The 27,436-nt window shown below is 34.0% G+C and overlaps 1 protein-coding gene across 7 annotated transcripts; it reads left to right on the top strand.

The window, feature by feature from the left end:
- The first annotated feature begins 85 nt into the window (after window positions 1-85).
- LOC123677171 (sialin) lies at window positions 86-26,795 on the top strand. Of its 7 annotated transcripts, none has more exons than XM_045613721.1 (10): window positions 86-298; window positions 468-582; window positions 15,019-15,324; window positions 21,065-21,243; window positions 22,060-22,302; window positions 22,389-22,473; window positions 22,920-23,290; window positions 23,428-23,560; window positions 23,617-23,954; window positions 24,954-26,795. In XM_045613721.1, exons 3-10 carry the CDS (start codon window positions 15,240-15,242, stop codon window positions 25,095-25,097), a joined length of 1,578 nt encoding a protein of 525 aa, XP_045469677.1. In that variant the 5' UTR covers window positions 86-298; window positions 468-582; window positions 15,019-15,239; the 3' UTR covers window positions 25,098-26,795. The 7 variants fall into 7 exon arrangements, with proteins under 7 accessions (XP_045469677.1, XP_045469682.1, XP_045469679.1 ...); XM_045613726.1 differs by having other exon boundaries at window positions 104-298; window positions 554-582; XM_045613723.1 differs by lacking the exon at window positions 86-298 and adding an exon at window positions 315-467 and having other exon boundaries at window positions 554-582.
- Window positions 26,796-27,436: the final 641 nt, after the last annotated feature.

The following is a 27,436-nucleotide window of genomic DNA, read 5'->3' on the forward strand; positions in this document are numbered from 1 at the left end:
GCAAAACAGTTCAGTGTAGAAAACTAACCTACTCTCATGAAAATAAAGTGTAGATCACCGATTGCCATATTTTCCTTATTGTAGTAGATTACTCTGTGCATATACCGCAATCTGTCAAAAAAAATGGGCAGCTACTACATGACTTAATTTCTCATTTTCAATTTGTTTTATATATTTCAGTACTAATAATTTAATCAGCTTTTATACAATGCTATCGACTGAAAAGAATCGATAAAACCGCGTTATAGCTGTGTATTTATAAATTCACCCAATTATTTCTTTTTTGAAAGCTTACAAGGTGTGTAAAACCAAGTGGGCGATACCTCTTAATATTTTCTGTTTTCCTCATTTTCCAAACGTTTTACTTATTTAAAGGCACGTGTTAGCTCTTGTTATATGAAGTGATTAAATTAATTGGGTTTTCTACTAGCAAGCCTCCGTCAGTCAACATTACTTATTCCTTTCAGGTAAAAATCTTCACTGTGTGCCGTTGGTTCGAGATTTGATTGTTTTCTTGTTTTTAACATGGAATTAAGTTCGAAAATCATTTCAGAACGTGTCTCGACTGTCCACCCAGATTTTGTAAGTACGATTTCATTCATTCGCCAATTTAAATTTAGGTTATTTTTGATTATATTTAAGATATTCGAATTCCGTCCAGATGTAACTTTTTTTATCGCGATCAATGCGAGATTGTTTATTAATTATTGACATTGCGTATATTTTCAAGTCTCGCTAGCTATTACCATGACCGCAGATTTAGCTTAATTTGCAAGTATAATATCTGCCTTTTTTTTCACATGAATTTTCCTTGAAAATGTGTATAATTTAATTCATTCACATTGATTCCGCTGAATTTTTTTTCATTCCACTTCTTATATATGCGGGAGTCGTATCAAGAAGTTGTGCAATTAGGCTTTCAACCTCCCATGTGATTTTAATTAGACCATTCGGTATAAATTTATTGTTTTAATTCGTACTTATCAGAGCTGATTTAAATTCCCAAGTGTTCCAATTGATCAGTGGTACCTAATTAATATTGATTTTTTACGTAGAGAGTAAGTTCTTTTATCACTCTGGTTATCTTTTTCGATTTGTAATACATACGAAGGTTCTGAATATTAAATGGCAGTAGTTGGAGATTCAAAATTAATAATTGGCTTTTTTTTTTTCAATATGGGATTGTGTAATATTATGAAATTTTTCGAAATTTAGTCTAATTCAATGAAAATTTTGAGAAATGGCCATGCCTGTATCAAATTTGTTAATCACAATGATTGATAAGCAAAATTGTTTACAGATTTTGTTTATTAATTGAACAAGCATTGAATACTCAATACCATATACCTATTACATAGTTTTTTCGTGTCTTAAAGGAAATATTGATGTTGAATAAAAACCAACTTGAAAAATATTTCAGTAAATCCAATATGAAAAAATTACCAAAAATTTATAACCGTAAATAGTTTCGAAAAATAACATCGAAAACATTTTGTTTGAAAATTTGCATTTTGTATTTTCATATCATAAAAATCAAGTAAAATTGTACTACATATATACTTTTCGAATTTCTATTTTCCTGTTAAATTGTTTTTAGTCCATTCCTATATCGCGCATCCTCGAATTAGAAAGATTTCTGCAAAATAGCAATCAATTCATTATTTTATATTCTTTTAAATATTTTTCGAATCGTTGAAGGAAAAAAAAATAATCACCATAAAAACAATACAATACGGTAAAATAGTAGAAAATGCTGTTACATACATGAAAATAGTGTTACAGCTGAAGCAAATTTTGCACTCAACTTACATTATGTCAAATAAGAAAACATGTACTTCGTTCAACTTTCAGAGCTTTTCGATTTTTTTTTGCATTAGATTCGGTATGAATTCGAGAAAAATACCGACTTGGCAGCAGGAGCCTTTGAGCGCCCGTCATTAGTGCGCAAATTGCGATGTCATTGTACTCAGATAAGGGGTTCTGATGATGCAATCCTCGTGAAATTCGACATGAACATTCTAGTGATTATTTTAGATATACATATTTTCAAACCTAATTTGAAATCCATCAATTTTAAAAGATTTAAATATCAAGCATGCATGTGTTGAATACTTGATTCCTAGCATAATGTACTCGCAATAATGATATTGTTAGCATGTTTGTACGATTGCACTCAACGCAATTTTTACCGCAAGGATCTAATGGTTCAGTCGTTGTGCTTTCAAACGCAGAATGGTTTTTGAGCGATCGTTGATTGAACATGAGAAAACCTGTGAAACTTTCAGACAAAACGGGAGATTTTTCAGATTTATGCCTACTTGATTTCCAAGCATCGCGTCTGTTTCAGATGGTGCATACATCGTTTATACATATTTGACATTTCTCTCGATTCTCGTGACCTTTGAGTATAGAACAATAATATTTTATATTCTATGCTCGTAACAATCTTCTATACTCTGTCATTTTATTGAATTCATTTCATTTAAAATTCGATAGGAACTGAATTATTATTTATTGTGAAAATTTGTAAAGTCTAAAATCAGTATTTCATTTTTAAACGGCGCCAGGCAGATAGCGGGAATTCGAAAATTTCTGAAGAGCGCCACCTTACAGAACTCTGGTGAAGCAGAACACCAAAGCAACAGGTGGATATCTCAAAAAGTCTGAAACAAAATCGAATCAGTACACACACCAGGGATTCTATGCATTCCAGTGTGTCTGTAATTTTCGAATTTTCAGTCGGGAATGGTCTCAAACGATAAGGTTCCACTCACTTATAGACGAATTAAGTTTGCCCGGCCGTAAACACCTCAACTCTGGAACGAAAAGAGCTAGAAACTTGAGATATCATGTTACTTTCGGATCTCCAATGGCGGTCTCAAAAACTCAAAAAGAATATCGAAAAAGACTATCCAATGACCCGTGACCATAGAACCACAGACCAAAGCTGTGAAAATTCGATTTTTTTTCTCCAAACCATTTCGAAGGTTTTTATTGGTAGTGATAAGTCGAACATTATTATCTGCTGGTATAATTCAACCTTGACATCGTTTTTTTTCGTCTTTCTTTTTCCCACGCATTTGTTATCTTCTCGTGGCGCTCTTATCTCCTAGGTACATTCTTGTAATTTTTAGGAGTACTGCAAGTTCGGACTCGTTCTGTTCCGTTTCCGAACCGATTCTTTTTTCGGTACAAAGTCCAAAGGCTTCCTCCTCTTTCCCCATGGCGCTCTTAAACCGGGCGTTGATAAAAAAACACGGCAGTTAAAGAGTGACCGTCGCAGTTTTGCTTGTGTCTTCAAATGTTGGCTTCGCGATTTCGATAAGGCAATATCACGCTAATTGTCAGTTGAGGACGCAGTTGTGGTAGATGAGTGTTTTGTACTAACGAATCAAGTGGTTTTTGCGTGGCTGCATCTTCGGTTGCTGTATATAAACATCCGGAACAATTTTTGGACGCTCAGTCTACCTTTTGGGTAGGTTATTTTGTGAACAGAACAAGTGATATTGAAATGGTTTGATGAATATTTTAATTGTTTCTTTTAATCCACTAATACTATTTGGATGAAAATTATCACAATTTTTTCCAATTTTTCAACAGACACAAAGCTACATTTCTTAGAGTTCTATTCAATTTGAAATCTTCGAAGGACTAATATTTTAAATATAGATATTACTAAAAATTTATATTTTATTCTTCAACCATCTTGATGATAGACACTAACATAAAATGTTTTCATATAAAATCTTAAAAAGGTAAATTTCCTGAGATCATTCTTAAGGATATGAAGTAACAAGACTTGGAGGGAAATGTCCTGATTCTCATAATACTTTCAAGTACACACGTCCAGATGGTATGAGGAGAATCCAAGTAATACTGCCATGGTTGAGAGATATTCTCAACCAAGCCTCAGCTGAAAGCTGTAAAGCTTTGCAAAAATAATTAAATTTTTGAATGGATCCTTTTATAACACTGTTTTTTTGCGTGTCTGCATCTTCTGTTTCAGTATAAACACCCGGAACAATTTTTGGACGATCAGTTTACCTTTTGGGTAGTTGTATTTTTCAAAATTTTCATTAGTTTCGTATTATTCGAAAAACACTAGTATTAGTTAACATTATTAGTTCTGAGACTTTGCCAATTTGTCTCAAATATGAATTTCATTAGTTCAACATATAGAAAAATTAACTTATAGAAATGAGTTGATGGAAAATGAAACTAGCTTATAGAAAATGGAACGTACTTTTCCAGGGTTCTTTCTTTGAACAGCTTGGTGAAATTCTACTAGGGGTTTCGTAAATATGAACGTTTTTATACCGATTTCTTTCAAAACTGCTGATTTCATCGAGATAAAAAATTTTTGTTTGTAGAATTTCAAACCTCGTGAAAAATGTGATCGCTCAATCAGGACAATAGTAAATTCATTTCAGTTTGTCTCGTTCTCTGATTTTCAAAAACCCTGTATGACTAGGGACGTATTTTATTACACGGGATATACCAATATCCGAAATTTCAGCTTTCTAGGATCCCAAGTACCGAAGTGATGAATGAATAATTGAAGCTATTTTTTGCATAAATTGAAATAATTGAAGCTGTGTTTTGCATAAATTGAAATAATTGAAGATATGTTTTGCATAAAAAAGAAATAAATCAATAAATTACTCAATAACCGCTAGAGCTAGGGACAAGAAAGTTAATACAAAAATAATCGAGAGTTTACGGCAAACCGAAAACAGTAATAATATAGAGGATGTTCTACTTGAAATATCGAAATTGTTATGTAGTACTTTTTGAATTTAATATGTTCATATAATTGAAAACAAGTTTTAATTTGACTTTTCCGTAGAGTACCTACTCTGGAGGAACATTTGAAATTGTTCAAACGGAACATTGTTCCAAACTAACACTAATTTTTCAATATTTACGCTTTGTATGATTCCAAAAATAATTAATATGAAAAAATCCTTTATGGGTTCGTTTTGCTAGTACGTTCTCAACGCCAACTTACGAACTATTTATTGTTTACCTCTATCAGTGAAATCAATAGAACGGTAATTCCGATAAACAGCATTAATTTTTGAAAACCTTGACCGAAAATGGTAACAAAAAGCAACGATGGAGATGGGCCATGTTCAGGAATCGTCATTTTCTGAGCGCAGTATATTCCAAAACTTGCATGCATGTGGGAAAAAAACATAAACAAAACAGTCGACGATGACTAAATCGCCAGAAGCGGGTCAATCGTTGGGTCGAATATTTGAGACAAGGTCGAGAACATTCTTGCGTCGATCGGATATTGAGAAGGAGAGAGACGGAAAATCTAGTCGGCCGCCGATTTCGTAACGAGTTAAGAGTTTAAATTGAGTTTTATGTTTTTGTTTTACGTTTTGTATACCGACTCTCCTAGAGGACTCTTGAGACCTCTTGATTAATTCGCATTCAGAATTAACATCGTTAGATTTTTTCCCCTGGTCACATTTAAAAAACAACATATATCAATTTGAAAATGTTGAAATGTTGAAAAAAATCTAACGGTGTTAAATTCGGAGACCTTGGTGGCACCGAATATTTTAATTATTTAAAGTTCACAGATTAGTCAGATTATTATAGATGATCACTAGGTTGATCTGCTACTTTTTATGATTTTTATAGTTGATAATATATTAATACAATATCATGTAATATATTTTTGAAAAGGAAAAAATTAAGTCAGTTTTTTTTGTTATAGAAATGTTTATGGTTTACATTAAAAAAAAAACACAAGATTGTATTGTAACTTCTAAACGAATGGCAATAAAAATAAATTATTACATCAATGGTTTCCACTAAAAAAAATATTTCTGGGATATTTTGTTTCATGTAAATAGCACCAATAATAAAGAAGTTATGAGAACTTTTCATTTTACGCCATTTTCCAATATTCTCTTTTAGCTTGAAAACAGTTGAATTTATAAGATTGCGGTTTTCACCAAAATAATTCTCTCAAAAATCGACACCGAAAATGTCCATTCATTTTTTTCTAGCTCAAAGGGGTTGTGAGATCCCCTCACTAGACAACGAATTTGGGACAGCCCATACATGACTTTGCATATTTTTGTGCTGTAATATAATATCTGTTGAGTGTAGTTCTTGTTTGTATTGTGATAGTGTTCGATGATTAGATTGATCATTTTTCAGGCGTCAGAGAATAATCGAAAAGAACATCGAAAAAAACTGTGTTAAGATGTAGAATAAAAAATTTTAACATCGTGCAAAATTTCATTAAAATTTAGCAAATTACAATAGAAACAGAAAATCGAAGGAGAATATTGGGAAAAAATATCCCATATTTCCATGATAATGAATTCAATAGAGATGAAATTTTGCGTGCATTTTTAGAATAATTATTTCAAGCTTCGTGCCAAATTTCGTGTTGATGACGCCATCATTATCATAGGAAATTAATGTTAAATAATAAGTAATAAGAGTTCTCTGAGTCGAGATTCTGCGTTTATATACAGGATGTTTCACCATTAACGCGATACTATTACTTACGGTGAATCGCTAAAATTTTCGAATTTTTCATCGACACAGAACCATTAGGCTCTATCAGAGCTGCATTCCCAAATTGTCTGAAAATACACAGGGAGTGCCTAACAAAAAAATATTAAAGAGCAAAATGTTTTTTTTTTCTCCCCTTTTTTTATTGAATTTTCAGATGCTCAGAATAAATGAACAACCCTAGCTGGTTCGAAGATTCCTATGCTCGAAACTTTTTTGTATACATATTTGGATTTCTCACAAATTCAAAAGTCTTTAAAAAAACCTAATATTTTCTAAATGAATTAATTTATTTGAATGAGAAATTGAAAGTCTTAGAATGAAGATATGTACTGACTTTTTGATGATCATTGAGAACGCTACTGGTTGATCTCAAAAGTTTCATTTTTAATGAGGCAGCAAATTTTATCATCTTCGAAATATTCTCTACCAAATGAGAAAATAAAATATAGGGCGTGCCATTTGAGATAAGCCTAATATTATCGTTTGAATAAGTCATCCATGAATCGTCTCAGCTAGTAGAGTTCTCAGTGATTATCAATATGTCTGACCTTACCTTCGTTCTTCTAGTATTCACTTTCAAAATCTCTTTCAAATAAATACATTTCGAAATTTTAGGTTTTTCCAGAGAACCTTCAATTCATGAAACATCTAAATATTCTAAAAAAAAGTTAGGGTAGGTTAGTTTTAGGCATATGAAATTTTGAAGTTTAAATTGGTTCATTTATTCAAATTCCACAAAAAACAGGGTGTTCCATACAAATAATATTTGTTCATTTACACCTTTTTGGTGCATCTTGTGTATATCCAAACAATTTGAGAATGTAGCTCCAATTGAGCCTAATGATACTCTCTCAAAAAGAAGAATTTCAAGCTTCGGTCGAAATTTCATGTTGATGGTATCACCAAAACCTTGGATAATTCAAGCAGAATATCGAAAAAACATTGGTACAGACGTGATGCAAGTAGCTTTTGAGCCCTCGTAATTTTCGCGCCAATTGCATCTATTTAGTGTTCTGTGAAGTTCAAGAATGCAATTGGTGCATGAATGACTAATTCTCTCAAGATCTCCCGACTTCACGTTAGTGCTATACTCATTTTGTTTATTATTTATAATAATAAACTAATCTACCAAGGAAAAAAAATCTCAGGAAGTTGCCAACACAATATGATGAAATTGAAAACATATGCCACTATTGAATATAATATTTTACCGGAAAGTTTTAGCGTTTATTTTTCTAGCGAATTTTTTAATATTTTCTTCCGAGTATGTATGTAACTGTTACTTCCACTTCTTCTTTTATCCTTCGTGGCGGAATAAATATTTTTTCAATTTCAAGTCTTTTGTTTTGATGATTATAGATATTCTATGAGGTGGTAGGGAGGAATTGATAAACCATAGTGTGAAATTTGCATTGTTTCTTCATTGTCATCTAGCCGAAGGTTCTGCAAATATCGCCAAAACTGGTTTTTTAAAACATATTGTCAATTTATATTCGTCGTTTTTGTGGAATGCGTAGATAGGGAACCAGACGAAAGATTACACGTGAAAAAACCACTTGTGGAATCAACTGAAATATGATATTCGATTTATCCAATATTTGCTATCGCATGACAAGCAATAATTTGGCGAAGGCATAGGCGCGCGTACTTCCAACGAACACTTCGTAAATTGCAGAACATTCAAAAGCGGTATAGAAAACGGTGGAAATGTAGTTTGAGTGTGAGAGATATTCCCGCTGAAATTTCTGTTTCTCACGAATCACTTCGTACCATTTTAAACGATTGCTGGGCTATGATAGATCTTTAGGGATAAGCTAGAAGCTAGAACTACAATGATTACGTATATTGTCGCAGTGGCGACATAAACGGATCCATTTTCAATTGGTTAATCACGGTCACGTGGTAAATAAATCAGCAATTTCTTGTCAGGCTTTAAAATAACTTATTTTGAGCATATATACATATCCTTCATACAAAATATCTGCTAATTTGTTCAAAGAAGAGTATATTCTATGCATCTTGATCAAAAAAATTGTAGTTATGTATTCAAATCCCATGTGGATTTGTGTATTATTATTATTATAAATAAATTGGAGCTGAGACAAGGCCTATAAGCAGCTCTAAATATACAAAATCGTATGCTTGTTGTCTAATTCATTTCAAAAACAGTATTTTTTCGAAATTATCATCTGTCATATTTTCAACAGATTAATATATCTCGAGTTAATGAAAATTTGAATCACATTGATTTAATTTCAAACTGGTTTGACCAATACTTGTATTTCGTTCAGCAAATGGGAACTATGTTCGATATTTTTCACATAATTCTATCTATTTCAAACTCTTCCTACCAATATTTTGAATATATATCTTTCTAATAATATTGATATCATGCCACAGCTAATTTGAAAGGAATCGGATTCTTGGACCATAATGTTAAGTCCTTATGAAATTGAGACGAAAACATGTAATATAACCGCACGATACCGATAAACAATTCAAAAATACCGCCAAAAATTATTGACAAAAAATGGCCGACTTTTGACTAAGTTATCACCACTTGTCGCCATTGTGGAAATATCGTCAATCTATAGCTAGAACTACAGTGACTTAATAAACCGATAAACAATTCAGAAAAACCGCCAAAAATGATTGACAAAAATGGCGGACTTTCGACTAATTTATCACTACTTGCCGTCATTGTGGAAATATCGTCAATCTATAGCTAGAACTAGAGTGACTGAATAACACACAGTGGCGACAATTCATCAAAATTGAGCCTGAAAATGGCGACCCATATGGCTTTAGAATACAATTGACTGAACTGAACTAAAACTTCGTCATAATTAAAATTACTGGGCCTGATATTATTTGATTGTATCTAGAACAAATTTACTCAACTGAAGAATACCATAGTGTCTTAATAAAATGGGACTTACATTTTGAATGAATCTCAAAAAATTAGGTAGAATGTAAACAAAAAGCCGGCATATTCAGACTCAGCCAATTAAAAATGAGAATATGCGAGTCGCCACTGTGGTTTATTATGTAACTGTAGCTAGAACTCAGTGACTTAATAAACAAGAATTGAGGAGAATTATTCAACTATTTTTTATACGAATCTCATCATTTCTAAATAATAATGAATAAAACATGACATAATCGAAGAACATACTTCAAAGAAATATTCGCCTAACAATTTTATTTTATTTATCCATCATGTTCATAAGTGATATTGAAAAAATCAAACTAATTTGAACAATGCTGATTGAATTTCTCTGAAATTACTTCTTTTTATAGGAAAAAGTACAATTCAGATTTAACGCGCATTAAAATGAAGTATCTCATTTCTTTCAAACATCGTCTTTGATTCGCGTTATTACCATTATTATGAATCTTCAATAACCTTTTGAAATTGACTCATTAAATTCAACTTTTACGAGTTCTAAAAGCTCATCAAATGATACGCCACTGGTATCAATGATGATACAAAATTCCGGATATCATGTTCAAATCATTGCACAACAAATTAACGCATCGAATCCTTTTAGATTCCGACATGTTTATTATGATTCATACATAAATTTTCAGTAATTGTTTTCATCCATTTTTTGTAATGATTTAATTTGAACATCAATTATAATTAACAAAATATACAGTCCAGATAGAATGAGGAATTGAACATATGAAAGAGCCCGCTAAAGTAATTGTCAAGTTTCTTTTTGGTGCTAAGTTGGAATATTTGTTTACCATTCTCACGCGGTGTTTGATCGTCATCTATCATTCAATTTATTCATCTGGTTAATGTTCTATCAGTTCATCCTATATCGAGCAAAGAATCTGTCCCAAATCTGGCGATCTATTTCTCCAATCCAACTTAAAAATTAAAATCCCTAAAGTAAAGCAAATGGTAACTGAAAGCTGCTCGAACAGTGTTGGAAGGTCACCGAAGAAGAACCTTATTTTGCAACCATCTCCTATTGTGAACCAAAAACAGACAACCATTGTATTTCCCTGATTTGACTCCAGTTGATTGAAAATTATTTTGCTGATTTTTAATTTATTGGCGGACGGGGTCTATTTTTTGACATGATGGTATTGTTCCAAGTTTCAGTAATATTGTTGACTGATACTTTGAGTAAGTCTCAGATTCATGTAAATGTCAAAAATGTTAATTTTTTCTTCAAATGATACTAAATTTCGATTTTTGGATATTTCAACGAAAAACCGTTCTTCTAAGAACAATTAATTGATATACTGAGTGACAGAAACCCGAATACCCATTAACAATGATTTTTTTCGTAATAATTCACACAAATATTAGTAGGGTCGAATTTATTCAATTTGAGCTTAATAATATGGCGATGCGCAATAGTGTGTTACCCATTCATTAATTCGTTTGGCCTACTTCTGATTAGGATATCACTATGCTTCTTGGGTTATCTCATTCCAGGCAACCTCAATCTTGTGTCGGATCACAGCAACAGTTAGATCTGGCTGTGGTAAATTTTTGAGTCTTTTTACGATCATGTCCAAATCGTGTTCAATTGGCGACAAATCCGGAGACAATGGTGGCCATGGCAACAACTTAATTCCGGCGTGCTCTAAGTAGTCCAACGTTATTCTTACCATTTTTGGTCGGGCTTTATCCTGTTGGAAAATTAGGTTTTGAAGAGTGCTAACATGTGGAATTAAATGTGGTGCTTGGCGTCGTACTTCGTCAAGTCGGCAAGCTACCTATCTTGACTTGGAACCGCAAATGAAATAGCTTGGAGTATAGATATATGTGTATTGTCTATATACGGATATAACCTAACCTAAAATTACTGTTTTCTTTCTTTTTATCTCGTAACATTCCTTGAAATTGTAATTATTTGTGTTCGATGATAGAAATACGTGGTTGTGGAAAAAAAGATATGGTTGATTGGGCGTTTAGAATTCCTAGAATTCATTGACCTGATCGAGGATTTTGGATTACATTGAGCAAATCGGGCCGAAGATATATCCATTTCAAATAATAGAATTTGCTTTCGTTTTTGTACAACATTTATAAACCAATAGCTATGCAAATCTAGCTATGTTAGACGGCGGTCTTGATGAGCTGTTATTCTACGAATTCGTCCTATGCTTTTTGAAGCCGTTTTCTTCTTGAAGCCATGCCTCATAACATCTCACCACAACTTCTAAACTTCATTGCAATCTAGCACCAATATGGAAGTCCTTAGTCCAACTATTCGTCCGCGTTCAAACTAGGTTAATTGGTGATAATTTATGTATTTTTGCTCTCTGTGTTACTGTTTATCTGAAAGAATATCTTTAGATGCGGCTCGAAGGACCAGTTTCTTTACTGCCTACCTGGAACAATATCTTTAGATCCGGCTCAAAGGACCAGTTTTGTTACTGTTCACCTGGAAGAATATCTTTAGTATCGGCTCGAAGGGTCAGTTCTATACTGCTTTATGGAAGAATATCTTCAGTATCGGAAAGACTATTTTAATATATTTTTTGAATTTTGGAAAAATAATATGGTGCCGGTTTGAAAATTTATTCTCCATCTGTCATTCAATAAATCGTTTTCATCGACTACTGCTATCTAAAAGCATTGAACAATAATGAAATTAAAACAAAAATAATACTCTGGCATTATTAACACTTGCAACCAACGTTTACTAACACTCATTCACATGTGTTGTTTTTGTGATGATAAACTTGTATACAAAAAGTGATTGAATTTGGAAACAAATGATTTTTAATGGTTGTTGATAAATTTGTATGTAAATATTAGAAAGAGTAGTCCTTTACTACTTGATAGTTCATTTTGAAGTGATTGATGTGAATTTTTGTTCTTCATGAATTGGAATCTTCAACGATATAAATATCGTTTTTGTACCAATACACCTTTTTTGTAATGTTGTCATTTTAGCAGTTTACGTTTTGAAAAGGTTTTACTTAGCACAAGTGTGAATGCTCTTTATTGTAAATATTTATTATATTGTAAAATACATTATTGCAAATAAAAAAGCAGTGACATGAAGTCAGGGTAGAATGGGTGTTCAAAAGCTGCAGACTATCTTCTTCTTGAATTATCTATGATTTCGATTTTGCATACGTATATATCTTGGGTTCCTTATTCTTTTCCATTATTCTTCTCTATGTTGTTATTTATCAACATCCAAAATCTCAACTCCGTTAGTTTTGGTAACGGAAGTTAGTGGGATTATACCCATTATCGAATTCAACAGCCTCATTCGATATCCGAACCAATTCCCAAAGTTTTAAGTTTTTTCGTTATGGAGTTATCGTATTCACGGCCAGAAATTTGACCACGAATTCGTCATCAGTGAGTTATCGTTTGAATCCAATCCTGGACCGGTGTGATTTTTAGCGGACATGGCAAAGAACTATTGACAGTATTAATATTTCGTTGGGCGAAGATTAAGATGCATAGAATCCCTGGGGTCTGTACTGATTCGATTTTGTTTCAGACTTTTTGAGATATTCCACCTGTTGCTTTGGTGTTCTGCTTACAAGAGTTCTGTAAGGTGGTGCTCTTCAGAATTGTTCAAATTCCCACTATCTGTCTGGCGCCGTTTAAAAATGAAATAATGATTAGAGACACTTTCACATAAATTACAATTCAGTTCATATCAAATTTTTAATGAAATGAATGGAATACAATGATAGACGGCTATTGGCCTCTTCAGAGTATAGAAGATTGTCACCAGCATACAATATAAAATATTATTATTCTATATTCAAAGATCACGAGAGTCGAGAATCGCGAGAAATGTCAAATATGAACGATGTGTGCGCCCTCTGAAACAGACGCGATCTCCCGAAATCAAGTAGGTATAAGTCTGAAAAATCTCCCGTTTTGTCTCAAAGTTTAAAAGGTAACGGGTGTTTTTTTTCGAGGTATATAATTTTAAGTTGGCATTACTGTTCAAGATTGGGACCGATTTAACAGCTGTCAAGTGATTTATTCTCAGTTTGGTTTGGCAATTCATCATGAATGGACTCACGCTTAAACAACGCTTGCAAATAGTGCAATTTTATTTCGAAAATAATGGTTCTGTGCGGAATACGTATCGCGCACTACGTCCATTTTATTTTGTTAAGCGATGAAGCGCACTTCTGGTTGAATGGCTACGTCAACAAACAAAACTGCCGCATTTGGAGTGAAGCTAATCCTCAAGTGTATGTCGAAACACCGTTACATCAAAACTTACTGTTTGGTGCGCTTTATGGGCTGGTGGAATCATTGGTCCGTACTTCTTCTAAAACGATGATGCGCAAAACGTTACAGTCAATGGTGATGGGTATAGAGCCATGATTACTAACTTTTTCATTCCTGAATTGAACAACCATGATGTCCAGGGGCTGTGGTTCAAACAAGACGGCGCAACATGTCACACAGTTCGTGCCTCAATCGATTTATTGAAAGACACGTTTGGTGACCGCCTAATTTCACGTTTTGGACCTGTGAATTGGCCTCCAAGATCTTGTGATTTAACACCGCTAGACTACTTTCTGTGGGGCTATGTAAAGTCATTGGTCTATGCTGATAAGCCATAAACCCTTGACCATTTGGAAGACAACATTCGCCGTGTTCTTGCCTATATACGGCCACAAATGTTGAAAAGAGTCATCGAAAATTGGACGTCCAGATTGGACTACATCCGAGCCAGCCGTGGCGGTCATATGCCAGAAATCATATTTAAAATGTAATGCCGCAAGATTATCTTGCGGATGAATAAAATTCATGTCAATCGAATAATCCATCGTTGTTTTATTGCAATTTAAAGTTCTATAGCTCTAAAAAAAACACCCTTTATAAGTAGACACACCAGGTTTTCTATGCATTTTAGCCAAGATCTGGCAGTCAGTTTCCGAATATTTCCGAACGATCACTGATGTCAGGGAATGGATGATCAGACTGAAATGCGGTACATAGATTCCTCAACTTGAGTTGGCTTTTTATCGTCTCTATTTTTAATTTTTTTGTCGAAACATTTTTCTTCATTACGTTTATATCTGAAGATACACAGTATTCTATATCATTTCAATCCGACGAAATAATTCATTTATATCTTTTTTGACACCCCATTTCAGCCTGATACCCCATCCACCGACGCCACTGATCATTCGGGAATATTCGGAAACTGGCTGCCAGGTTTTGACCCCTAAAATCACACCGGTCATTACCGACTCAAAATTCGAAAATTTTAAGACGTATTATAGTGATGCATTGATAGAGCGATCTGTTCAAGGAACGAGCGCTCAAAAAAACCATGAAATTGAATTTTCTTCTGGAAATGCTAAGACATCCGTTTCTAATTCGCCGTACGCCGCTGCCCATAATATATTTGCAACAATTTTACGCTTGCTCGCAATTTTGCGTCGTCGGCACTAAAAACTTATCCATAAATAAACATCGTTCGAAGTTGCGGTTAATTTAATTTTTCCCCGTTTCAGGAAAGTGACATAGATGTCACTCGGAGCGGGGGTTCATCCGAGAGCCTGTGGCCGCTGAACGGTGGACTGGAGCGTTTTTCGGGGCCCCTGGATCGCCTCTTCGACTGGTAACTCCGGGGACGATGTGCAAGAATCATCTGTACGCAAATTTCGGCCAGTTGGAATTCTGATCCGATCTGTTTTGGATTTAGGAGTGATAGAGAAATAAATTTAGTGTGAAGATGGTGTCCAACGGTATCTATGCTCCCGACTTGTCCTACCCGAGGAAGGAGGAGAAGCAGCAATGCCTAATCTACAGGGTCTTTGGTGAGTATTTGCTTTTATTTATTTTTAGTTTTTATTTATTGAATCCCTAATAAACACCATCTAGACTAGACAGTGATTACATGAAAAGATAGAACTACAGAGAAGAGAAAAATAAAATACAAAGAAGAGGCAAAACAAAAACAAAAAAGTATGAAAGATCAGGAACATAAATCTATAAGAACAGCCTTTATGTTTTGGAGACTAGTATTTAACAAATCTATTCGGACTTTATCAAGTATTTCATCAGTTACTATACTATCATTTTGTTGAAAGGAGATATACACTTTTGTTAGTGAAATGTGATTTTAGAAGCTACACGAAATTTTTTTATATCCGTATCTTTTTTGGTAGTAAATGGTAATTTACGTAACAAGTCCGGAAAATAGGGTTTTTTTGGACGAATAGACAGAATTCCAGGACTCGCTTACGCTCGTCCTGGAAGTCTGTGAGTCCAAAAAAACCATTTTCGGGCGTGTTGCGTACAATATTTTTTCGGAAACCATGTAAAATAACACTATCGTTGCTGCTTTCCATATTTTATTGCGATTGCGATCAAAAAACATGCAAATTTTTGACAACTAATTTCATATGAACTGTCAGCCGTTATTTCGGTTGCTATGGATTCTATGATTCTTTTCCGGCCTAGTCCGGGAAGTACGTACTTTCCGGACTAGGCCGGGAAATGCTACTTTCTCAGAGAAAAAGCGTCCGGGAAGTGAGCACTTCCCGGACGGTTGCCGAAAAAAGTATTTTATTTTTCAGTTTTTTTGACGGGGTAAAAACTTTTATCTAGTTTATGAATTTAACCCTTTCGCTACCAGACCTATTTTAATTTTGAAAAAAAAAATATTCTTATAATTCAGCCAAGGGAATCCCTAAATATGCAAAAAGGAAAAATTGGTTTTTTCGTAGGAAAAATAAATGTCCATAATTGTGGACAAATACACACAATGGTTGCTTCTGTTGCTTTAATATGAAGAAACAATTTATTTTACTTCAGTGAAAAATAAAAAAATTATAAAAGAAAACATTGAAGATTTTGAATAAAACACTATCCTGAGAGATAATTACTATTTATACAAAAAACTAGATATTTTTTTCAAAATATCACATTGAAGGAAACAATTCCTCTTTTGACTAAGGCACAAATTATTGGTAGTTATAAAACTACGTTTTGAAGGAAGTATTAACTGTAAAGCCATTCGTTTGAGCCATTTTATATCAGATTTTTCCGTATAAATAACTCTTTCCACATATTCGTTCCTCTGAAGTATTACCAAAAAAATTTTTCCACGCGCATTTTAAGTCACAAAGAGTCACTTTCCCACACACTGCGGAAAAACCCTTGCTATTTTTTATCCGCACACATATACGTGCAGGAAAGAAATCACAGTGGATTTTTCCGCACGCAAGTATTAAAGAATAAATTAAATTCTATGTCTATATGCGCCCAACACTCAATTAACGTCAAGGATGATATAACTATGGAAACGACATGCAGAATTACGTCTGTCATTCATGTGTATGTGAATAATTAATCAAATATTTTGAGTTTCAATTTATTTCTAGCGCTTGTGGAAAAAATGATGTTCCTAACTCTTGCGGAAAGTTTCTTTCCCGCACTCAACTGCAGTTTCGTGTGGAAAGTACCATTTTCCGCACTTCATAGGAAATAGTTATTTTCCTAACAAGTGTGGAAAGTGATTATTTTCCGCAAGAGACTGCAGTTGAACACTTTCACGGAGAGTTTTTGTCGTGATATCACTGACATTATAAGAAATTATATTTTTATGCGCTCAGCCGCATAGAGAAACGTTTGAATTTTATGATTGGCGCATAGACACATGCCAAAATTTCATGATTTATGCGACTCTTTTATATTTGCGTGCGGAAAAAACCTTGTTATGTACTTATTACCGCATGCATATGCGTGCGGAAAGTGAATAGCAGGTTTTTTGTCGGCATGAATTTGGAAAAGTACTTCTTCCCAAACGTCGATGCGCGTGGAGAGTAATACTTTCGAAACGCTAGTGGGAAAACAACAATTTTTGTAATGATCAACCAAAATTATTTCCTGTAAAGATTCAAGTGATTGTACGAGTTTTTCCTGTGAAAGTGTACCAATCATAGATATTATAAGAAAAACAAAGTAATAATAATAACTGCACTTTATTGACCACAGTTTTGTACTGAATTTTGCTCTTTAACAGTTCATATTCTTGTGGATTTGTGATCATCATACGTTTTCTCTTCCATAAAAAGAGATTTTGGAAAGAAACAGCATGCAGTCGGTGATCGGTGTCATAGAAAAATTCGTTGCTATTTTATTTATTTTTATTTGTTTAAAATAAAAAAACCTTCCTATCAACATGTGTTCGTTAATGTTTCCTGAAGAAAAGAATTTTGAAAATGAGAGCCAAAATATGATTTTTATTCTATATCAGTGTACGATCTGCATTTTATTCTGTAACTCCAATTTAGGAACACCCTGTATAGTACATACAGAGTGTTCCTAAATTGGAGTTACAGAATAAAATGACAGATTTTTGGGAGCATTTTAAGAAATAGAAGTCCTATAAACACAATGTATAATTTACTAAATGTAACAACACTAAAGAACAATGCTTATAATAGTATCTGATATTAATGACTGTTCACATCTTGATTACTCAGAATAGTGATTATCCATATAGCGTTTAGTATTGTTTCACAATGGAGACCAAATGAGAGTTTTCAGGGGCATCTAGCGTCAAAACTAGCCTATAGAAAAACTTTTGCATATTGAACTTCTTGTTAGGAATGACTTGGACTATAACATATCAAAAATTCAGTAAAATTGACAGGAGACCACTTCCCCAAAAGTGTGCGGTATCATTTAAAAATTTTCAAAAATATATGTCCTTCTCATGAAATGAGAGCCTGAGCTTACTGTGAAGTATCGTGTACAAAAGACGAACGGACAGACACAATTGATTTTGACTTCAAATTATCCATGAATGATCGAACATTCAAAACTACTCTCGGTTCTCTAAAATCACAGGCAAAGTGATAGACCACCAGGAAGCACGCAATAATAAATATTATTTGAGCGTTATGCGGATTTCGCGAGAAAATCGAAGTAAGGGATTTTACAGCACGATAATCCATCGTGCTAACAAGGCGTTGTGAAGGAAGTTCAGTTTTGATGATTGGATTATTCATTGGCGTGTTTCGTTTCGAAAGTAGCCCAATTTGATGGAAATACAATAAAAGTACATAGATTGATGATGTGCTTCGGATTAATTCCTGGTGCATTTTGGACGAAGCAGTAGTATTAGGCAATCCAGAGACCTGTCAAATATAAGATTCAATGCGGCAGCGGTTGGCATATTGTTTATCACAAGGGTACATAGTTGTATTATTTTTTGTATTGTTTCTGGGAGAAGAGGTTCCTCGTATGCGGTTGGAACTTTCGGCTTTCTCGGTAGCTCATCGGTTAGAGCGCTGGACTAGTGATTCGGAGGTTGCGGGTTGGATTCCGGAAAAATTGTTTGTCATGCCAATATGTATAATCTCTTTTCATTTTCAAACGAAAAAAATCATTATTTCCAGTCTGTATTGTTATTTTGCCAGCAAATTTGGGTGGACAATAATTACTGTGAAGACGCCATTAAAAAGTCACGTGATCTAGACCGTCTAATTGTTGATACCTTACAAACAAAATAAAATCTATTTAGGATAACAAAGAGTTTTCGTATTGTTCTTTCATTTACACACCTCTAGTGCCATTTTCATGTCAGATTTAAAATTTAGTCGAAAAATACCTGAAAGTCTGGTCAGTAGACTGAGCTGTTCCAAAATTTGCAAATCTCAATTGAAAAATGAAGTAAAAGGTTACTAGAAGATGTACCCATATAATCGGTAGAGCGGAAGTAATGATGCCAAGAAAAACAAATAAGTTCCTGTAAAAGTATACAGTAGTGCCAACTACAACATTGGTTCTGCGCAAAGACTATCAAATTCAAAACGAATTGAACAATATTGTACGAATATGTATAAAAATACACATGTAGAATAATTTAACATATGCTCATACGAATTTTGATTCATTGTTGTCTTTCATAACCTTGCATGATATAACAATAAAAATTGAAAGTTTTATCACGCAGAGCATGATAGTTCATAAAAAAATTCATGTTTAATTGACCACTTATTCTACAATTAGACGTCAATCATAGTAAAAAATTCCATGTCAGGCAGATGCAAATTACAGAGGTTAATATGTAACAATTGCACTTTTTTGTAATTTTTTTGCATTGGCAGCTTTTTTTTTCGACATATAAGAAGTGGAAAGATAATAAATGAATAATAATTTGCAATTATTTGTAATTGGAGGTCGGATTGGTGCTCTTTTGAGCTCAACGGATTGCATAAGTTTGTATCTGATGAAGGAGTGGAAAAACTAGGAAATATTTATAGCTATATCAAATCGTTAATTTGATGATTGATGGACCCGGTAAAGGGTGTTTCAGTAAGAGCGCAATATTTTAAATGCGCAACCAATTGTGCTGTCATTAGAGGTCGAAAAGAAACCTATAATATTGTTCGCGTGTCGAGATATTTAATTATTATTTATTGAATGATTAATTTCAACTATATTCTAACAGAGATTAAGCAATTATAATATTAATATTACGTTTAAAACAAAATAATAAATCATAGTGTAAAATATAATGTGTTTTTTCCTAAGGGCCGGTTTTCTCACATGCAAATAAATACATTTATTCCTCTTGCGCATATTTTATCCGTAGAGAAAACCTGCCCTGTAGAAATAAATTTATTTATTCGCATGTCAAAAAAAGTTGGAAGAATTTATTCTGAACGAAGTTTCAGCAGAACTGCGCTACTTGCCATAGCGCCCGCGAAAAATTGCATGGGTTCCTTAACTTTTTATGGAAGAATTGAAGCCCGAAATTAAATGCCGGATGAAGGAAATATTGCCACATGTTTGCAATACAGATCAGCATGGCCGGGATATCCCCATGATTTTCTGCGTTTGGGATTATCGTAATGAACTCATTTTTCGTCTCCAGTCACAATGCGATGCTGAAATCCCTTCCGTCTTTGCCTTGCAAGCAGCTATTCACAAGCAAACAAACGCAGTTCCACATCTCTCGGCTTCAACTCGTACAGCACCCAATTTCCTTGTTCCTGAATCATTCTCATGACATTCAGGAGTTTTGAAATGGCTTGTTGCGTCACTCCCTGCTGTTAATTCATGTTGCGTTTGACACGAGTCTCGACAAGTAATGACTTCAATTCTGCATCTTCGAAAACCTCTCTCTTCCACCGCCATGCTGGTCTTCTACGTCAAAATCACTGTTCTTGAAGCATTGAAACCACTCTCGTCACGTTCTTTCATTATTAGCGGCTACACCATACGTATTTGAGAGCATTCGATCAGCCCCAGCCGCAGATTTATTCATATTAAAGCAGAAAATTAAAACTTTCCGCAAATGACGAAAATTTGACTCGTAAGCTGGCATCAAGAATAATCGAGAATAAATTTTTATAATACATAAAATTATTATTTTTTTAAACTTTGAATCTAGTTCTCTTGATACATCTTACTCCTGATTCTATTCGACTTTAATCAAGATTGAAATTGTGAATAGATCTGGAAGATATCAAATATACATATATTTATCTTGTTAGTTTTAAAAAGTTTTTCACTGAAATAAAATAATCCATTTTTTTTTAGGACAAGTGCCAGCCCGTCTTGTCCTATACATGCTATCATGGTCTGGATTTCTGGTATCCTTCATGATGAGGACGGACATCAACCTGACAATAGTCGCGATGGTGGCCGATCCACCAAAAACCTCATTGAACATCTCTAGTGAATATTGCTATACAACCGACAATGAAACCTCAATAAATGTAAGTTTGTCGAATCCTTCCACGTTCAGCTGTATATAATATGGACTCGTACTCCGGAAAGTTCATTTGGAATTATCATATAACCGGTTCAAACATAAATTAGGATTGATATTCAAACAAAGAATTGTTTGGGTTATTAAATGCCCTATTGTGCTATAAACGGAAATAAGTTTTGACCTTCAAAGTTACCATTATTGAGTTAACAATGAAATATGTTCCCTATTATTAATTTTTTAATCATCAGCACGCTATTTAGAAGTAGCCCTAAGTAATTCCAGAAAATAATAAATTTCAACTGCAGACCATAGTATTTAATTAAGCAGTTCATCCTCAGTGGAACATAGGCATTACATTGAGAAACAGACTCGTAACTCATTCAAATTCACTTCTCTGTAACTTCTTACACCTTCTATATTGAACTCATTTGACCCATTTTTTCCATGATATGTGAGTCTCTTCTGAATTAGTGGGAAATTATTCTTCCTTGCCAAATCAGATATGACAATCTACATCTAGAAATGTCACCGATCAGCCTTGAAAATAAAAATATCATAACACATTTTTCAGTAGGCTGATAATGAAAGATAAGCTTTCGCTAAATTTCGCTTATGTTGTGGAAACGAATAAAGACGATTTATTACTTCAAGTAGTATCCGGATACTCATTATATTTGACACTTGATGAATATCAATCAAATCCTTCAGCGTTTATATAGTATTTAGTAAAAACCACGCAATTCAGTCAATAAGGTTTAAATCCTGTTTGATTTCCTCTCTAGATCGAATATATCCCAGAGATATTCGCCATCTTTTTTAGGCTCACTATGGCGGTACCCTGCAATGGTCCGAGAGGGTGCAGAGCTACGTGTTGGCCTCCTTTTATTGGGCCTACATCATCTCACAGATAGTTGGGGGGGTGGCAACACAATGGTTAGGATCCAAGAAGGTTTTCGGTTACTCCCAGCTGGTGACAGCGCTCTGCAGTTTGAATCTGCCTTGGGCCAGTAACACCCACTATGGTCTCGCTATAGCCCTGAGATTTCTTCAGGGCTTTGCTTCGGTAAGTTAGAATAATTTTATTAATTTTACCAATCCGTTGTGATCACTTAATTGTTGATATTCAAAAAAAAAATAATTTTTTTTAAGGGTTTGACCTGGCCCGCAATGTATGCTTTAGTTGGGCCTTGGATTCCAATACCGGAGAGAAGTAGATTCATGTCAAGTTTCCAAGGTAAGGTTTTCATATCATAAACTTTTACTTTATTTGCATACTTCACCTCAGAAGGTCAATCAAATTTCACCTTTCTGCTGTCTCATCAAAATTGGTAATCATTTTATGCTCCAGATAAATTGGAAGGTATTCCATTTTCAAAGCCAAATATTATGGAAACGAATAATCAGATCTTGAAAAAATTCAGTAGGAAAAGACCTTTTCAGCAACATATTCACTACCAATCTTTCCTATACAAATTTGAGGGCTGGAGTTGCCTCGCAAAGAGATGAGATAATATGATGATGATTTTTTCCAGAGAAAATTTCCCTCAAGAACTAAACTAAAGAATCCGAGAGATTTTCTAAAATTTTAGTTTTTCTATCTTCAAAGACCTCTGTTTCCCTTTCAATGTGACACTGCTTAAACTTTAGTGGTCACTGTTTGAATTAATTTTCCTCTTCCAGGCTTCAGCATTGGCATAGGAATCACATACCCTTTAGCTGGCTATCTAATAGCAAACTTTGGCTGGCCATCTGTGTTCTACACTACGGGAAGCTTAGGAGTCAGTTGGTGCTTACTATGGTATCTGTTGGCCTTCGATAGCCCTGAGACCCATCCCAGGATCAGTCTTAGTGAACAAAAGTACATAAAGGAAAATACTGCCAATGCAAAAATTATTACAAAAGAGCACAAGACCCCATGGTGGGAGATCGTCAAGTCTCCGCATACCTGGGCAATCGGGGTGACCACCTTTGGAAGAATCTGGGTGCATTACACATTCATGATTCCAGGCCCCAGGTACATGAAAAGTATCCTGGGTTTCAGTGTTGAGAAGGTACCTCTTTAAGTCATCTACATTAGCTATGTTATACCTAAAACAAATTTTAATATTGCATTCAAGTGAGTTTTATATAAAAAATCCAGTATAATTCTTCAAGAATATCTTAATTCCCCATTTCTTTCATCTTTCAGAATGGACTTCTCTCTGGCCTCCCCTTTGTTTGTAGCTACGTTGCCTCCGTCTTTTTCTGCTACCTTGCAGATAAGCTTGTAACCAAAAATATAATGTCTCTGCTTTCAGTAAGGAAGTTAATGACTGCTATAGGTAAGACAAAGTCAGTTTGGATCGAAAATATTTTGATTGAATTCTTTTTCATTCAGCTCAAGTGCTGCCAGGTATCCTAGTACTCTTCATCGGCAACGTTGGCTGCAATATTGAGCTGGTTCTCGTGATGTGGTTTGTTGCAGTAACAGTGGTACCAGCTGCCTACGCGGGCGCTATGGCCAACGTGGTTGACATAGCCCCCAATTTTGCTGGGCCTGTACTGGCTTTCGCCCAGACCATTCATATGTCGGCTAGTTTTCTTAGCCCGCTGGCCGCTTTCCATATCCTGGATGGCAGGGACCTCCTTATGTCGTCTTGGAGGATGGTTTTCTATGTCACGGCATTTGTCTCCATATCTACCTATTTCTTTTACCAAATATGGGGCACGACAGAGGTAAGCCATAATAATTTATTCATTAATTATTCTTTATTAGTTATTATTATTTATCCATTTATTAATCATCTACAATCATTGAAAACGAAGAAGATATTTATGGATATGATTTTCTTGAGTTATATTGGTTTCTTTTTGGTCAAATAGTTCCTAGTTGCTGAGATGAAAACTGAGCATTGAAGTAGGTAAATTGCAGTTAAAGTCAGAATAGACCCATACATAATTCTCGATATTGTAAATTATTCTCAGAGCTCATTTTTTCGTTGGAAATATTCTGTTTTGTAGTATGCCTTTCTCCAGAATATAATTCCATAGGAGAAGACGGATCGGAAGTTGGCAGAATATAATATCTCCATTATATTTTTTCAAATGTGGTGCCTCATTAAGTTAAAAGTATAGATAACTGAATTAAATTTTTTGTTTATATTCTCAATGTGTAGTTTTTACTTCTTATTATCGTTCAATCAGATTCCTAAGTATACAACTTTTCCTATGGGTACAATCTCCATGTTACTAAATGATATATGTTCGGATATTATGTATTTTGTTCTCTCTGTGTGAAAGATGGTATATTGTTCTGTTAGTATTCAATTTGAGTGTGTAATTCTTGCACCAGTTCTGTTACATGATTTTTTTCTTTCAAAAAAGTAATATTGTTTAAATTCTTCGATTGTGTTGCCATATTTCTTTAGTTTTTTAAAAGCCTTTGATAATTCTGGTGTTTTAGTGGCTGGGATAAATAGAAAGTCTAATTTTTATTTAAGATTTTTAATTCCTGGGTCTTTGTTATATAGAATCTTCTGTGTTGGTTTATTTTTGTTGTTGTGTGAGGAAACAACATTTCAAACAATTCCCAGTCCAGTCTGTTTCCAAAAGTTGATCATTTGCTTATCGATTCTTCAGAGAATTGTCGCTTTATTATTATTTTTGTTCTAGAATTATTTGTCAAGTTTTCTGTTTTTATGTGATTGAAAATTATCGTAAAATAAATTTTTGCAGATTCAACCATGGAACTATGTCCCAGATCTCCCCAAACAAGACGAGCAAGAGGAACTCATGGAAGGGAAACGTTCCGACCAGGACGCCGAAGCAGGCGTGGTCAAGAACGGCACCCCGGAAACTGACGGCGCTGTAGTCACATAAACGACACATTCCTATTAATCCCGATAATCGACGGTTATGTCCTTTTTGTTAAAGATTGAAAAGGTTACCTGAACAGGGCCCACAGTATTGCTAGATGTTTAATTGGACCCATTTGAATTATATTTCTCAAATCACTTCTCAGATTTAAGCGCCACCTAATGAAAATAGGCTAAGCCGGTCAACATCGGTGTGTTTATTTAAGGTCAGACAGGTATTCAGATTGTTGGTTGCCTAAATGTGTTCTTTCTAGAAACAATCCAAGAACCAACTCGTATTTTATTTTGATACTTCAAAGTTCTCTCAATGAAACATTCTTATAATTTTTATATTGCCATACACATGTATATAGCTCTCTTATAATTTCCTTTTCAGGAAGATTGCTGTAGACTGAAGCCTATTATTTTCACCTGGTGGTGCACTTTGTGATACTTAGTACTTCAGGAGTGTAGCTTTAGCAAGTTTTATATTTTTTCAACAAAAGTTTTAACAGTAGTTACAGCACCAAATTTAATTCAGAGGCATTTGGAGTTATATCACTGATTGTTTTTATTTTGTAAATACTGTTCTTTTTAAGGCACTCAGCTTTAAGTGTTGAGGGTACTTAGATTGTGTATTACCCAGTGTTCGCACAGGAGATCTTGGAGAGTGTAAGGTTTCATTTGGCTGCGATTTAAAAAGAAATGCTCATTCAACAGTGTTTATACTTAACATATTTGTTTTCCTTTTTATTTTTACCCTTTTATTTAAATATTTAATCATTTTATGTATACAAGGTGATTCTTAGTCTTATTAGAACTTTTTGATGCAATGTTTATCCCTTATCTACCTAAAAAAATTTAAATAGTAAACATGGATAGTCAAAGACTTATTTGTCTCACATCATTGTGCAAGTTATAAACCCTTAAGTTTGAATTCTGCAAGTAATTCTACATGAAGAAGTTACTAATCAACTTTTTACATAAGCAGGTCTTCTAAAAGTATTCAACTGTCTCTTAGACTTCTATGTCTAAAATAAATTCTTTTCAGTAGCATTAAATAAAAACGCCCTCTTTGAGCGATTATTAGGTTAATATTGCTGTTTTAGACTCACCCCGTGCACAAATCACTATTTATGTACCAGCCTTACATACTTGATGTGGTTTGAAAAATCAAAAACATGTTAATGCAATTTTCTTAAGTGCCAATATATACAGGATGGTACCAAGAAAATATGTTAATTCTATTTAAATTTAGGAGTACTTACCTGTTGATATGATAATAATGAAAGAACTTATTTAGAGATTCATTGAGAATTTATTAGGTTTAAGCAACTTCATTCTAAAATATGTTCAAATTGTGGAGAGGTTTTCTGTAGGGAGGGCCAACAAAGTGAGAAAATAATCATTTCAATTTTGTGTACTTCATTTTCTAGTAGAGCTTCCTCATTAACTTTTTCAGTTTTATGAGGAAACGGTTTATTTTCTTTTTTGTTGGCCTTCCAGTATTCGAGGTAATAGACGATGTACTTCTTCAGCATTTACAATCAGTCTTACGTTTCAATGTTATAATGTGGTTAAAAGTAGTACTTAGGAAAAAAGTCGACGAGTCTCACAAGGTTAATTAGTGTTCATGAAATAGATCTTAGCACATTTTGGATGAAAGTGTGTAGAGAGACCAGTGGATAATGTAGAAAAAAAAATTATATTTTTATCATACGCATTTGAGTGATTTTTTTGTGTTCTGTATAAAATTATATTGAACCTTTCCAATTTTCCTAACTTCGTGCCATCTCGATCTACCAAGGTATTAAAAAGTTAAGGATCTGAAGTTTTCATGAATTTCCAGTACAATGCAGATTTAAAAAAACTCTAGGTTATTAGACATACAGAGAGGGCCATTGAAAACGAAACAGCGGCTCTGTAAGTCGGCAGAACCGAGTTATATAAAAACGCTCGGACACGTCAACAACATTTTCGAGGGGGACATCGTTCGCGATGAAATTCACCCGAAATACATTCCATCCCTCGGAGCTGTGACCGCCACCCCTAAATTTTTAAATGGCACCATATGGCAAGTGATACCTCATTTGAAAGGTAGTTTTCTTCTCAATATCAAACAACAGAAATAAATTAATTCTATCGATTCGTTTTCGAGATATAGAAACTTGAAGTTCGGAAATAACTTTTTATTCTCTCAATCAATAAAAATAAGATCTAACATTGCAACTGTTTAAAGATAATTATCATTGTCAAGGAATTAAATGATCTAACTGTTTACCACCCATTTCCATACAATAGTACAAGTTCTGTTCAAAATGAGACCTCACATTTCGTAGCATTTCCGGCGTTATTCGACGGCAT

The sequence above is a fragment of the Harmonia axyridis genome, chromosome 3 (assembly GCF_914767665.1).
Source record: "Harmonia axyridis chromosome 3, icHarAxyr1.1, whole genome shotgun sequence".
Classification (NCBI taxonomy): domain Eukaryota; kingdom Metazoa; phylum Arthropoda; class Insecta; order Coleoptera; family Coccinellidae; genus Harmonia; species Harmonia axyridis.